The 14,358-nt window shown below is 46.9% G+C and overlaps 1 protein-coding gene and 1 non-coding gene across 2 annotated transcripts in view; one reads left to right on the plus strand and one right to left on the minus strand.

Moving 5' to 3' along the window:
• Nucleotides 1-105: 105 nt before the first annotated feature.
• The window catches only part of wdr95 (WD40 repeat domain 95), a 19,995-nt gene continuing 5,742 nt past the window's right edge, over nucleotides 106-14,358 (minus strand). Inside the window, exons 10-28 of the mRNA XM_056610401.1 lie at nucleotides 14,217-14,334; nucleotides 13,917-13,986; nucleotides 12,885-13,125; nucleotides 12,661-12,766; nucleotides 12,424-12,575; nucleotides 12,124-12,226; nucleotides 11,347-11,453; nucleotides 11,192-11,271; nucleotides 10,943-10,997; nucleotides 10,801-10,846; nucleotides 9,691-9,750; nucleotides 7,623-7,785; nucleotides 6,906-7,004; nucleotides 6,722-6,780; nucleotides 5,602-5,728; nucleotides 5,392-5,428; nucleotides 2,547-2,635; nucleotides 930-1,116; nucleotides 106-298 (exon numbers count right to left, since the gene is read on the minus strand). Coding sequence (XP_056466376.1) covers nucleotides 106-298; nucleotides 930-1,116; nucleotides 2,547-2,635; nucleotides 5,392-5,428; nucleotides 5,602-5,728; nucleotides 6,722-6,780; nucleotides 6,906-7,004; nucleotides 7,623-7,785; nucleotides 9,691-9,750; nucleotides 10,801-10,846; nucleotides 10,943-10,997; nucleotides 11,192-11,271; nucleotides 11,347-11,453; nucleotides 12,124-12,226; nucleotides 12,424-12,575; nucleotides 12,661-12,766; nucleotides 12,885-13,125; nucleotides 13,917-13,986; nucleotides 14,217-14,334 — 2,092 coding nt within the window. The remainder of the gene's footprint in view (nucleotides 299-929; nucleotides 1,117-2,546; nucleotides 2,636-5,391; nucleotides 5,429-5,601; nucleotides 5,729-6,721; nucleotides 6,781-6,905; nucleotides 7,005-7,622; nucleotides 7,786-9,690; nucleotides 9,751-10,800; nucleotides 10,847-10,942; nucleotides 10,998-11,191; nucleotides 11,272-11,346; nucleotides 11,454-12,123; nucleotides 12,227-12,423; nucleotides 12,576-12,660; nucleotides 12,767-12,884; nucleotides 13,126-13,916; nucleotides 13,987-14,216; nucleotides 14,335-14,358) is intronic.
• Nucleotides 3,484-3,612, plus strand: LOC130406772 (small nucleolar RNA SNORA63). Its single transcript, XR_008904523.1, has one exon. It is a non-coding gene; the product is annotated as a small nucleolar RNA SNORA63 (small nucleolar RNA).

Consider the following 14,358-nt stretch of genomic DNA (forward strand, 5'->3'; position numbering starts at 1 on the left):
AATAACCACGCTCTTCCCCCTTGACTACAAGGCCACATAACGGCCAATAAAACATCAGACTTTGTAGAAAGAACAAACAAGGAGTGGGAAGCACTATCCTTGTTGTTATGTGGTTTGGTTTGTTTCCAGGTCTTCAGTGGAGGAAGCTATGAAGGGCTGGGGACCACCTAAGGTCGGGTTTGGCTTCACACAGATCTCTGGTAGCTCCACGATGTCAAAGCACTTCAGACTGTGGTACACCGTCTGCCCAGCGCTGGACGGGGACTTGTTGCTGTGTTTGAATATTTCATGCCGAAGGCTGAGAAATGAAAAGATGCCACACAAAACTTTAGCTCCATATTTCTTTTGTATAGTCTGAAGTAGTAATAACATTGTGGGTTGACTTACCGCACGCCGTGTTGCTCTTGATACAATAAACCCTTCATTTCTTTTTCAATGTCTTTGTCACTGATGGATGAGGGCTGAGGCTGGGACTCGGGCTGCTAAAGAGGGCGAGAGAGAGAGGCAGTAAAAGCAGATTTCAGCGAGCGATACTACACTTTTCATTCAGTCATTCAGCAGCTGCTTTTATCCACAGTGGAGCACAATCAAAGCTTGCAGAGTCGGAGCCACTGCCAGCTCTACGACCACTGTCACAGCAGACACTACCGCACACAAGACCGCCGTACTGGAGGAAGGATATAATCACACCGACGGCGACCCTGTTCACTGGCCTCCTGGCCATCCCTGGAAGGAGGGATCCCCCACTCTGCGTTCCTTCTCAAGATTTCTTCCTTGCTGATTAAGGGAGTTTTTTCTTGCCCTTGTGGGGGCTTGGGTCCGGGGTGTGTAAACATTCGGCCTGTTAAGCCCTTTGAGACTCTAATGGTGATTAAGGGCTGTAGAAGAAAAAATGGAATTGAATTGAATTGAATTTAAATGCAGCTCACACCTTGAGCGGCGCCACGCCGGGGTGTGCGTGTCGGGGGTCAGCGGGGCGGGGGGCACCCGGGTCTGCTCGGAGGACGGGGTGGTCCGGCATGCTGAGGGGATCCACCAGGATCTCATGGGGGACCGTGGGGTGCCCCCAGGAGGCGGTGATACGGAGGTTCCAGCTGTCCGCCTGGCCGAAGGTCCCTGGGGACAGAGAGCAGGCGACGGCCCGGATCATGTTCCTAAAGGGCTGATTATGGCTCCAGGTGGACGCAACGCGAGGGGGTTTACGGACCCGTTACGTCCTCGCGGACCCGCCTCGCGTCCGCCGCAAGGGCCTGACACGCGCCTCCCAAAATCGTCAACCTCGCGTCGAGGCGACGCAGCAGCAATGGGCTGTGATTGGTCCGCTCAATAAAAACCGACGCAGAACCCAAACAGGGTTTACAAATCAGTCGAGGCGTCTGCGTGGTGCTTGCGTTGCGTCAACGTGGAACCATAATCAGCCCTTCAGTCGGATAGCCCACTGAGAGCCAGCCTCTCCCGCAGATGACACACCGGGGTGACGGACGTCACGCCTCGACCTCCCTGCTGGGTTTTCCGGTTCATTCACAGACTATACAATATAAAGATGATGATATAAAGGTCGCTCAATTCATTCATTTGGTCACTTTTGGTAGGCTATGTTTGGGAATCCCGACAAAGACATGCATATGCCGGCGTGGTAACCCATCTTTGGAATGGCTATTTGACGGAGAATGCTAAAGGTTTCACACACCCTCTGTCTATGGAAAATAGAAAAACACAAATAAGACCGAAGGAATGGAGGCAGCAGACTGCCTCCCCAGGTATTCACATGTCTGGGGCGGGGGGGGGGGGGGGGCAGCCATTACCCTGAAAGGTGTTAATTAACTTGAGTCAAATATCTTGGCAGGTTCATTGTGCTTTCAGCAGGACAAACCCTGACAATCCAAGAATACACTTTGGGCCAATCTGTTTGTCAGACGCTTCTTCATGTTCTTGAGTGGATTTCTTTGTTTATTCCAATGCCGCCGCATGATCTCTTTCAAGAAAACTATCCAACACTTGAATTAAAAAAGGATTTTATCCTCTTTTCTTTAGAAGATAATTAATGAAAAACTGTCTCTTTCTATGAGTGAGGAAAAATAAATCATGATTCCTCTAACACTGTATTCACAGCACTAGAATTCCGATTTAAAATTCATTTTGAGGTTTTATTCTCCGGACATTCTTATAAAGATGGACAGTTTTGAAGGAAATTAATATGGCAAAGTCCTACCCCATGGAGTCAGGGATCATTTGAAATGGCATAGTCCTAGACAATGGACTCAGGGAGAGGAATGTTGGATGAGCACAAAAAGATCATATTATTCTCCTCAGCTACCTCCTCCCCCTCCTCCCCCTCCTCCCCCTCCTCCCCTCCTCCTACTCCCCCTCCCCCTCCGCCTCTTATTCTTTCTCTCCCTCCTCCTTCGCCTCCTCTCCCTCCCCCTGCTCATCTCCACCCTTCCCACTTAATAAGGTGAGCTAGTCCCATGATTAATGTCATCTGCATGACCCGAGATAATGTCAACAAAAGAAGGGGTAATTCCCTGTGCAGGAACCACACCCACCGATGAATTCTCCATGGATGCTCCAGAGGCGAACCGTGCAGTCTGTGGAGGAGGTGAGCAGCATTCGGCCGTACCCCACAATCTGCAGTCTAGAGACCAAAACAGAAGAAGAGGAGACGTGAGCCAGAGCATAGACAGCACCTACCCCCCCGGCAGGACACCCACTGATAAAAGGCTTCGGTCTGACGGCCCAGGCAAGCGTAGACTTGATCCGTGTGAGTGCATGCCATGGGGAGACTTACAAGACCCATACGAGATGCGTGTCTGTGAGGCGTCAAAGTACAAAGACCGAGAAACAACGAGTGAGTGTTTGATCTGAATGTGAACAGTGACCGCTGTGGTCCACTGGTAAGGCTGTTGGACTCTCCGCCGCAAGGTTGGGGGTTTGAACCTCAATGGAACTGTTAAATAATGAAAGTCTGTCATCATGGTGCAGGATTAGTTATAGTGCAGCTGTCGCAGTGTTGTGTTGTCGTTCCCCCTGTGCAGAGGAAGTTGTTACCTTCTATCCCTGTGTGTTGACATACCCGGATAGGCAAGGACGCTTGGTTTCACACAGTAAGATCAGCTTTTATTCAGGAATTTAGAAAGCACTTCTAGTTACAGTTTGCACTACCACTTAGGACATTTAAAAAATACAAGCCCTTTTTGGCTAGCCCTCTGATTCCTATGGTTAGGCTTCATGCCCTGACGGTGAAGGCAAGCGTCGACTCGATCTTTGTGAGCACATGCCATGGGGAGACATACAAGACACACATGAGATGCATGTCTGTGAGGCGTCAAAGTACAAAGACCAAGATACATCGACTGAGTGTATCTTAAAAATTGACACTTAATCAGAATATTAAGTGTGACTGCCTTGGTCAACTGGTAAGGGTGTGGGGCTCTCAGTGGCAAGGTTGCTGGTTTGAACCCAAAAGGCATCATTAAATTGTGACAGCAGGTTAAGTTACAGTGCAGCTGCTGCCGTGCTGTGTTGTCGTTCCCCCTGCAAAAAATAAGTTGTTACCTTCTATCCCTGTGTGTTGACATTCCCCGATAGGCAGGGACGCTTGGTTTCACACAGTTGCTTCTTTAAGAATTTAGAAAGCACTTCAAGTTAAAGTTTGTAGTACCACAAAAAATACTTGACTTTTTGGAATATCCTTCTGATTCCTATGGATAGGCTGCACTCTGCCCAGTTGCTTTTCCGGAAACTAGGTCACACAACTTTTTTTGTGGCTCAACGGATTTAGATTGTATGCTTTGATTGTTCTCAGCCTCCCTTCTAAAGGCTCAGTTATGGTTCCACGTCGACGCAAAGCAAGGACCACGCAGACGCTTCGATGCAGTGGTGAACATCTTTTGGTTCTGCATTGCGTTTCAGTGAGCGGACCAATCACAGCCCTTCCTGCTGCGTCGCCTCGGTGCAAGGTTAACATTTTTGAGAGGCGCACGTCAGGCGCTTGCGGTGGACGCAAGGAGGGTCGGCGAGGACGTAAAGGGTCCGTAAACCCCCTTGTGTCGTGTCGACATAACTTAGCCTTTAGAAAGCACTTCTAGTTGCAGTTTGCACTACCACCTAATATTTAAAAAGACTAGCCTTTTTTGGCTATCTTTCTGATTCCGGCTACACTGCATGGCCTGACGGTTGAGGCAAGCGTGGACTCGATCTGTGTGAGAGCATGCCATGGGGAGACGTACAAGACACATACGAGATGCGTGTCTGTGAGGCGTCAAAGTACAAAGACCAAGATACAACAAGCAAGTGTTTGATCAGAATTTTAACAGTGACAACTGTGGTCCACTGGTAAGGCTGTTGGACTCTCCGCCGCAAGGTTGCGGGGTCGAGCCCCAATGGAATCGTTAAATAATGAAAGTCTGTCATCATGGTGCAGGATAAGTTACAGTGCAGCTGTCGTAGTGTTGTGTTGTCGTTCCCCCTGCACAGAGGAAGTTGTTACCTTCTATCCCTGTGTGTTGACATACCCCGATAGGCAGGGACGCTTGGTTTCACACAGTCATTTCTTCATGAAATTAGCACTTCTAGTTACAGTTTGCAGTACCACTTACAAAAATAAATAAAGTACTTGAATTTTTTGAATAGCCCTCTGATTCCTATAGCTAGGCTGCACTCTGCCCAGTTGCTCTTGCGGAAACTAGGTCACACAGAACTTTTTTTGTAGCTAATCAGATTTTTGATTGTATGCTTTCATTGTTCTCAGCCTCCTTTCTAAGTCTCTTTGGATAAAGGCGTCTGCCAAATGACTAAATGCACAGAGTATGGAGTGTTATCGCTCAAGGGAAGTGTGTTTGGTTCATCCATAAGGAGTTATAAATGTAGGAGCAGAGATACACACTGTTGGTATGGTGTTTCTCTACACCTTGGTCAGTAAATAAACACATGGTGCCAGAGACTTCACGTACTTACAGGAGATTTTCAAGACACTGGGATGCATTCAGTCGTTTTTACTGGTTGGGACCATAATAACCATGTGGCACGCATCGTAACTTGAACTTATGTACGTCGCACACAGCGGCTACTGTTGGAAACACTGTAAATGATGCATCTCACCAACAACTCGGGCCGAGAGTTATTGGCTTGTGGTAAAGATGAAGCTGAACTCATTGGAGTGTTTGAGCAATAGGTCTCTCTGCATTGCTAATTACTGACTAATGTTTTGTTGCTGTTAATTCCAGTGCAGAGCACACTTTAAGTCACAGCAGTGGCGCGCGGCCTAATTAATATTTGACAGCAATCACTGGCTATATACATATGTTGGGACTGCAGGGCCTTGCTACAAGGGACACAGCATACGGGGGGGAAGAGATTTGAAGGAGTGAATGTGAAAGTCTGTGCACCTACCCGGTTATAGGGCTGGTGTGGGCGCGCCAAAAGTTTTCTGCAGGAAAATGAAAGTAGTAATAGATTTATATGGTGAATTGTAAAACAGTCAGTCATTTCTACCACACCGCTGTTGTCCTCTGCTTGAGAAACACCAGCTTCAAACCATTGTGGATCTGAATAAGATGGAAGGCTTAAAGAGAGAGGGAGATGGAGGAAGAGGACACAGACCTCTTAGAGGCTGGTGGTCCTGGCTGAGGGTCCGCACGTTGTAGACGAAGATGTACCCGACCCTGTCGGCAGCGAACAGAACCGTGCCGTCTGCTGCAGGGCTCAGCTTTGTGACCTGGCGTTCAGACTGAGGAAGGGAAGACGGGTCATGTTTGGCACAGTCACTGGAGCAAATTGGAAATATATTTATACATGGCTAGGGTAGTGTAGTGCTGGGTTTATTCTACAATCTACAATTTATCTACAATTTCCACAACCGACATTGTGGACCAACTTTAGCCAGACACCTCTAAGATGTCAGGCACACTAATTAAGATAAAAGTATCTTCTATATGACTAGTTGGCAAATAGCTATCAGCCAACAGCTTTACATTTTTAAAGGCAATGTCCTAGTTTTTGTCCTTAAAAGAATGCCGGCTCACTGTGAACGCCAATAATAAATAATACATTCTCTCACGAAGCATATGCCAAGGGGGGTGCCCAAAAACACTTAAATCATTAGCTGGCACCATCTTCTTAATCATACGCTTTCATCTTGATTCATTAAAATGTATGCTCACGTATTCTTTCCTAATTTATAGTTATAAAATATAAAACTCATCACAAATCAATTCAATCATCACTCAGATGATAACCTAGAATAAACTACATAGGGGAGCACAGCTTTAAGATGCAGCTCTCTGCATCTCGTCGTCATTCTGTTTAAGCGGTCAACATAGCACTATGTAAATACAGAACCTTATCTTATACTTTTATTTTGTATACATCATGTATTTCTATAGCATATACCCTCCTCTGCCGTCTCTGCATGAATAACAAGCAGCACTGACCCCCAAATCCCCTCCCGGCGTTCAGAAGAGTGTTATTATTATTAAGGGTATTATGCTAATAGGGGCTAGCCGTGTAGCGCCCCTGGCTGTGCGGTAACCAACGGTAACTAGAGCAAAGCCAAGGAGCTGGGGCGAAGTGGCCCCCGCCTGCCCAGTGTCTAATAAGCAATTACCCAAGGGGTGGCGACTCAGAGACCCACCTCTAACAGCCGTAAAGAGCAGGCCACCTTTTATTCTCCTGAATTCATCAACAGAAGAGAGACAAGATGGTCAGCGAGAGACCTACCTACCGCCTTAAAACAACACATGAGTCGGCCTCCGTTGTGCACATTCCAGCAGTTTACGTAGCCTGTGGAGGTACGACAGCAACGGGGATCATTAGCAATGTATTTCAAGGCTTTGTGAATCGAGGATTACTGTACTGTACGTGGCATGATGAATGACCGTAATCAGGGCTATTCATTATGCACTCACCCGTTGTCCCGGAGGACAGAAGCCCCCTCACGCAGGGGGGCTCTGTGTTGGATGTGGTGCTCCGGAGAAAGATTAGAGTCAGAACGCTGGGGTCCAGTCCTATGTAGGGCACACCAACACACGCACACACACACACACACATGTGTATGCACGCACAAACATACACATACGTTCATATGCATGCCAACCACACACACACACACACACACAAACACACAGACGCACACACACACACACACACACACATATAGACACACACATACACACACATATACATACATACTTGCATACACACACAGAAACACACACAAATACATACAGGCACACATACACACACACACACTTACACACACACACGCACACACACACACACACATACAGGCCCGGACACACACACACAAACACACACATATATAAATACAGGCACACACAAAAACACACACAGGTGTACAACCAGGCGCACACACACGCACACACACTTTGTATTGTCAGTATTCGTCCCATCGGTTCTGAAGGTTAAACGTTTACATTCTCCCATCCGCTGTCATCTGTGTGTGTGTGTGTGTGTGTGTGTGTGTGTGTGTGTGTGTGTGTGTGTGTGTGTGTGTGTGTGTGTGTGTGTGTGTGTGTGTGTGTGTGTGTGTGTGTGTGTGTGTGTGTGTGTGTGTGTGTGTGCGTGTGTGTGTGTGTGTGTGCGCGTCCAGACCCACACCTCACCCTGCGCGGGGCTCTGATTGGCCGGGACGAGGCTGCGGAGGCGGCACTGGATGTGTCCGGAGACGCCGTTCCACACCAGGATCTCCCCGTCGTAGCTCCCCGTGGCCAGCAGGGCCGGGGGGCACTGGGCCAGGCAGAGGATGTCCTCCCTGTGCCCCCCCCTCTGGGGACAGAGGGGTACTGGAGGGTGAGGTGGGGTAGCCTACTGGGGGTGTTGTTAGCTGTTTGCTATGCTGGATGAACCGACTGCTACACACAGATGACAGCCGCTAATTACAAATCAGCGGCCGTCTTTCCTTCACTCTTCCTCCAGTGTGGATGGCAGAGTGGAACAATTGACCGGCCAAGCAATGGTTTTCATGTGAAACCCTGAATTTTTTGTCTGTCCTGGTGTTCTGTGAACCATTCTTTATTAGACTGGTAGTGATACTGATACTCTCCCTCGAGTATGGATGGCATGGTTGGATTGTTCTCAGATTCCCCTTCAAGACACCTTGAAAGCAGGGTCCAAAATGGACTTTTCACATTTGGTCTTTTTACTTGCCAGAGTGGAATAATCGACCAGCCAAGCAATGGTTTTCATGTGTAACCCTGATTGTTTGTAGCTGCCAAATGGTAAAATCTCTCCACCACAGGTGTTCGTATTCACAATTCAAAAACCTGCCTTGTGTTGTGCTATCTGCAGAATGGCATACTCCATTAAGTGGAAGGGGGGCGAAAACAAGCCGGAGCGAAGACCAAGTCCCCAGGCCGGAATGGGGAACTACAGCAATACATATGGAGCCGATCATAGATGTCCTGCTGCAGGCCATTGACCAAAGACACTCCCGAGCAGGTCCAGCAGAAACGTATATAGCGCCACATTTTTTATTGCCCTGTGTAATAAAACAATGTAAATGGGAATAGCTAGTTCAGGCGGGACATCTTAGTCATGCGCCCCGAATCAGCTGACAGCTAACGCGGACAAATTAAACGCGACAGATAGGTAGACAGATAGGTGGTCAATTTCTGACCATCCATCTCCTAACACACACTCTGTGCGGTTGTGGGTGCTGAGCTGAATCTCGCCACCCCAGGCTCCACCTGCTTTGGTTCTGCTCTGGATCGCACATAACCAACAAAATGGGTCGAGATATCTGATGTACCCCCTGGGGAATTGCATAGTGCTCCTTGTGGTCAGATGTTGGTATGCTGTATCTGACATCTGTATGTCATGCTTTAAATCCTAGAGCAGGGAGCACAAGAAAAGAGAGGAACCCTACAGCCAAAATAAATTATGTTACCACTTTATGCAATGAATAAATAAATCTACGACTTGAGTGAATCCTGACAGAATGGTAATGGTCAACTCAAAGGCAGGAGCCTCGCTCAAGATAAACACAATACACACACACACACACACACACACACACACACACACACACACACACACACACACACGCGCGCACACGCACACACACGCACACACACACACACGCGCACACACACACACACACACACACACACACGCACACGCACGCGCACGCACACGCACACGCACACACACACACACACACACACACACGCGCGCACACACAGACGCACACACACTCACAGATCTGTCTCTCCCTGATCCACAGTGAGGCAGGTTTAACAGTAAACACAACACTGGCCTTGACACGGCAGAATATTGTCAACCAATCAATGGAGGGCTTTCACAGTGCTGTCCATAGCCTACTAAAGTCAAGGGCTTCTGTTACCTATTGACAGAACTGGAAAACAAGGATATATAGATATAGAATTATATATCTATATCTATATATATATGACGATTTGTATACGAGGTGCTAAAATTAGGATGTCGAATCAATCTTAATAATCTCATCCTGTATTGCACTTTATTAAAGGTTTAATTAGTTTCAAATTGTAAAATGTGTTGTACTGCAGTCAAAGCTCACAAAATAAAAAGCTATCTGTCTGGAAACACGGAGAGCTGAAGAGCCTCTACGTTAGCAGGGAGGGGAATGTCCCATCATCCCCAGATGACTCCATTCCGACTGTTACGTAATGCTATGTGGTTCTCCTTTACCAGATCATCGGGCCAGGCCGGCTGTGGGCTCGTCAGCAGACGGGGATCCTCAGGAGAGTCCTTCAAATATAGAAAGATAACTCGATCATCCCTTCGTCTCAAGCGATTATCATCAACTCTGGACAATCATAACATCACAATGGTACATCGTACTACAACAACAACAACAACAACAACAACAACAGCAACATTATGACTTCTCTTCGACATTGGCCGTTCTTGTTACATAAATACTATTTTGTACAACAACACAGGGGAGTGCATGATTTCCCCAAAGGTGCATGAAATGTGTTCTTCTGCACACACCAGACACACAGGTCACACGCTTCACAAAGATCTTTTGGAGGGTGGTGTGTGTGTGTGTGTGTGTGTGTGTGTGTGTGTGTGTGTGTGTGTGTGTGTGTGTGTGTGTGTGTGTGTGTGTGTGTGTGTGTGTGTGTGTGTGTGTGTGTGTGTGTGTGTGTGTGTGTGTGTGTGTGTGGTGTGTGTGCAATGCGTCCAATCACTACACATTTGCCGGTCCAAAGCCCCACTGAACACTGCGCCGCCTGAGAGAGAGACACCAGGGAGAGTGTGCGCGGTGGGGTGTCAAAGCCTCGGTGGAGGGCAGTAGATGAGCGGTCCTAATGCGGCATGTCATTCGATTGAGTTTAGAGGTGTGAGGTGATACGTACCCGGAGCACCCAGCTATGGGGGGGGGGGGGGGGGGGGACACCGTAGCAATAGCTTCAGCTAGCTCCTATTCCACCTGTGTATTAACTTCAAAGAGAAATGATGTTGTGTGCAGGAGGCGGGGGGGGGGGGGGGATGTGCCCATGAGCAAGGCGTTTGACTATCTAACGCTCCCGGTGTGTCCGGTGCGCTGGTCGCTGCCTGGCACGGAGATATTCTTCCGTCGATTGGGTGAACATGTGTGAGTGTGAGTGAGTGAGCGTGTGTATGTGAGGTCATCAATTTCAAAGCACCAATAGAGGTAAGTACTATACACAGTGCTATACATTGTATTTATATCAATTTTGGCAGCAGTAGCAATGACATTTAACCAGAAGGGTTTGAGATGTTTAATTACTAATGTGCTGTATAGGAGGTTTTCTTTTCTATTGTACTCACAGGGAAAATGTCAATCTTGCGGTTCCAGCCAGCAGATATAACATAGCTTCAACAGAAAGCAAAAAGCAAAATATAATTACTAAAGATGGAAAATGGGTGTCAGTCTGTCTGTCTATCTGCTGCATACAACATCCTTACTTACACATTTCTGTGGATTGTCAGATAAGCACAGTCACATATTTCCTGGCATTCACCTTCTGAAAGAAACATTTGAATGGGATTAATTTGGCAGTAAGACAGAATCAAAAGTAAAAGCCATTTCTTCACGTAACCTGGCGACTTCTCCGCTGGCCGAAAGAATGTGTAAAGAAAAAAGCCCTTTTTAAATTCTGATCAGAGGAATGTGTGCTTGTTTTGGGTATTTCAACAATTAACAATTTCAACACCTTACCCCTTTTGAGTATCTTCAGACATTGGCCATTGTTGAAGTTCCAAATCTTGAGACAGCCATCTCTACCTCCAGTGATCAGTCTGAGATGGGAGGAGCAGAGAAGCTGAAAACAACTATCCTGGCCAAAGGAATAGCACTCAGCATGGATAACATACCTCCTCCCTTGGGGGTCAAAGGTCATGCATGTAACAGCTGAGGTTCCGTGTGCTTCCCCGAATTCGAAGACCTGGCGTCCGGTATCGAAATCCCACACTTTAATCACCTGAGGTAGAAAACGCTTTTCAGTCATGACATTGAAGGCAGCATGGATTGTAATAGCTGTTATGGAGTCTTAGTGTATCATGCATTTTTTAGATATAATTGTAATATAACTCATGAATAAAGCATTGCTCCCAGTTGCTTCTTAATGTATAAAGATGTCTTGATGTGTGTTGTTGATAATTGCTCCATCTACATGAAATTATGCAAGTGCAAACATCTCCAAGCCTTTACACCTTTAGGAGTGGAACCGTATCCTTAATGCATTGACGCTCCAGCAATCACAGGCAGCAGTAGTTAATGTTAATCAGCTCATTAAAAGCCTCCTGAAGGAAATGTCTCCAGGTGTCTGAGACGCAGACAGCGTACACTGGAGCACAGGGTTGTAAATGTAACTGGACTGCATTTATATAGTGCTTTTCTCACCATTTGCCACCCAAAGCGTTTTACAATATTGCCTCACATTCGCCGTTCATGCACACATTCACACACCGACAGCGGAGTCAGCCATGCAAGGCGACAGCCAGCTCGTTGGGAGCAGTTAGGGTAAGGTGCCTTGCTCAAGGAAACCTCGACACTCGGAGGAGGCAGGGATCGAACCAGCAACCTTCAGGTTACCAGCCAACCCACTCTACTCTACTCTAAAAAAAAAAAAATGTGTGTGAGGTACGCACCGAGCCCTCAGAACAGCTCACAACCTGGCGTAGCTGCTCACTGTAGCCGCAGCACACCACCGGCTCGCCGTGGGACACGATCACATGACCCGGAATCCTTCGCCTTCAGCAGAAGATAAAAGGGAAAACTCCATTCTTCTATTTCTAATTAAATCCAGGCTTATCAGTCAAGGTCGCAGTGAAGCGAACGAACCGCAGGCGGGAGTTAGCTCAAAAACACTTCAATATATGCTGGGAAGCGGTCAAATTAAATCGGTTATCAACAAAAAAAAATTGGACAACCACTAAGAACAGACGGACCTTGTCTTAAGGGAGAGCAGACACATGTGGTCGGCAGCGATGAAGATGGTTTTCATGCAGGGTGAGTACAGACATGCAGACAGGTCACCGTGGATAAGGCTGGCTTTGGGCTGAGTGTTAAACACGCAAGACTGATCTTCGATATCCCAGATCTGGAATACGTTTTTGTAGATGTTGAGTTGACCGCATTTCAAATGTACATCGAAGGAATAACGGCCGGGTTTACACATTGCCTACCTTCACAGTGGTGTCCATCGAGACGGAGAAGATCTGACCGTCCTCTGAGGAAATGCACAGGTAGAAAATAGGTGCAGCGTGGCCTTTCAGAATGCCAGTGGGTTTCCTGTTGACCGCCGACATGACCAAGACCAAGAAGGGCGTTTATCTCATCTCATCTTAACATTTTCAGGGTTTGTTTATCCAGAATAGTGTGTGTGTGACGGGGTGAATGCCTGGCTCACCCAGGGACACAAGGGTTCCACAAGCGCACGAGTCGGTCCATGCCACCGGTCACCAGCAAGTCGTGTTTCTTACAAAGGTCGTATGTCTTCACGCCTTTGTAGGCGCTGAAGACGGTCTGGTCGCAGGCCGGCCGAGGTTGGGGCGTCCAGTTGAGCTGGACCTTCTTGGCCTTGCCTTCGCTGATGCCCTCTGTGATCTCCTTAATCTTCTGCTCCACGTTGGTGGAAGGCTGCACACAGCCTGGACATGGACCGGGGCAATGCAATGAGAAGATTAGAATCCACTTTATAGTCATGGCACACATACAACGAAATGAGCGCTCTGCATTGAAGCCATCAGTAGGAACAGGCGGCAACCAGACTGCATGGGTTTTTTGACAGCCAAGGCGTTTGAGCATGAAATAACGAAACACACCAAAACCGAATGGAAAAGTATAAAACCGAACTATGGAACCATACAAATGGCTTATTTCCATTGCGCCTTTTTCAAAAAACTTTCTGGGGATCAAGGCTGTTCTTTGAGGTCTGATCATTAGCAACCTCCCTCATAGCGAATTTCGGCTTAGTTCATAAGCGCACTGGCGCTGTTAGAGAGATGTGAGAATTGAGTCATCTCCAGTCAAGACTGAGCTGCTGAACTGTCAGCGCCACCAATGTCATTGCTACCCAAGGAGATCAGAGTGGCCGATAAATGATAAATGTTTGCAACTGAAGATCTGCTCAATCCGAGACACTGTTGGTTCGCTACCATTTTTGGGACAGCTATCGGAAATATCGTAGGCAGTATAGTACTATCTACACTAAATACAATTGAGGCGGTTGGATTGATGTTATTTAGTCAACTGTATTGCATTTACATGAAGGGCATTCAGCAGACGATGACGTTGAATGTAGGATCGACGTTTTCTACCTTATGTTATTGTTACTAATTGGTTAAAAATAAACCAAGCCATTTGTGATGTCAGACAGTTGCCTTGGCAAGTTGATGATCATCGCTTACAGTATGCAGTCAAAAACTGAAGTCTTTTTTACCTATGACGACAGAGGAGGCCTCGTCATTGGATGAAGACACAACCGCAGAGAAGTTTGGAAAATACTTCACCTGAGAGGAAAAGTAGGGTGGTCAATGTATGAGGACACTACTACGATAATTAATAGTAATGCTAAAATACAGACACTGACAATCATCGCCAATGTATTATTAATTTTAATTGATCTGGATATGATGGAAAGAAAACATCATATTTATATTGAATGAATATAATAATGCATATGAATATTTTTTACATTTAGAACCATTTTCTATTCAAGGCCAGGGGAGCAAAATCCCACCTTTGTAACCCAGTCTTGGTGAACCTTCCATCGGATGAAAGTCACGTTTGAAGACATTGTTGCATGCTCCAGTGTGATGGTGGGCACATTCTCTGTTTTTGGTAGGTTCTTCCATAATCTACAACATCAAATATATATTGTT

Source organism: Gadus chalcogrammus, chromosome 16, assembly GCF_026213295.1.
Source record: "Gadus chalcogrammus isolate NIFS_2021 chromosome 16, NIFS_Gcha_1.0, whole genome shotgun sequence".
Taxonomy (NCBI): Eukaryota; Metazoa; Chordata; class Actinopteri; order Gadiformes; family Gadidae; genus Gadus; species Gadus chalcogrammus.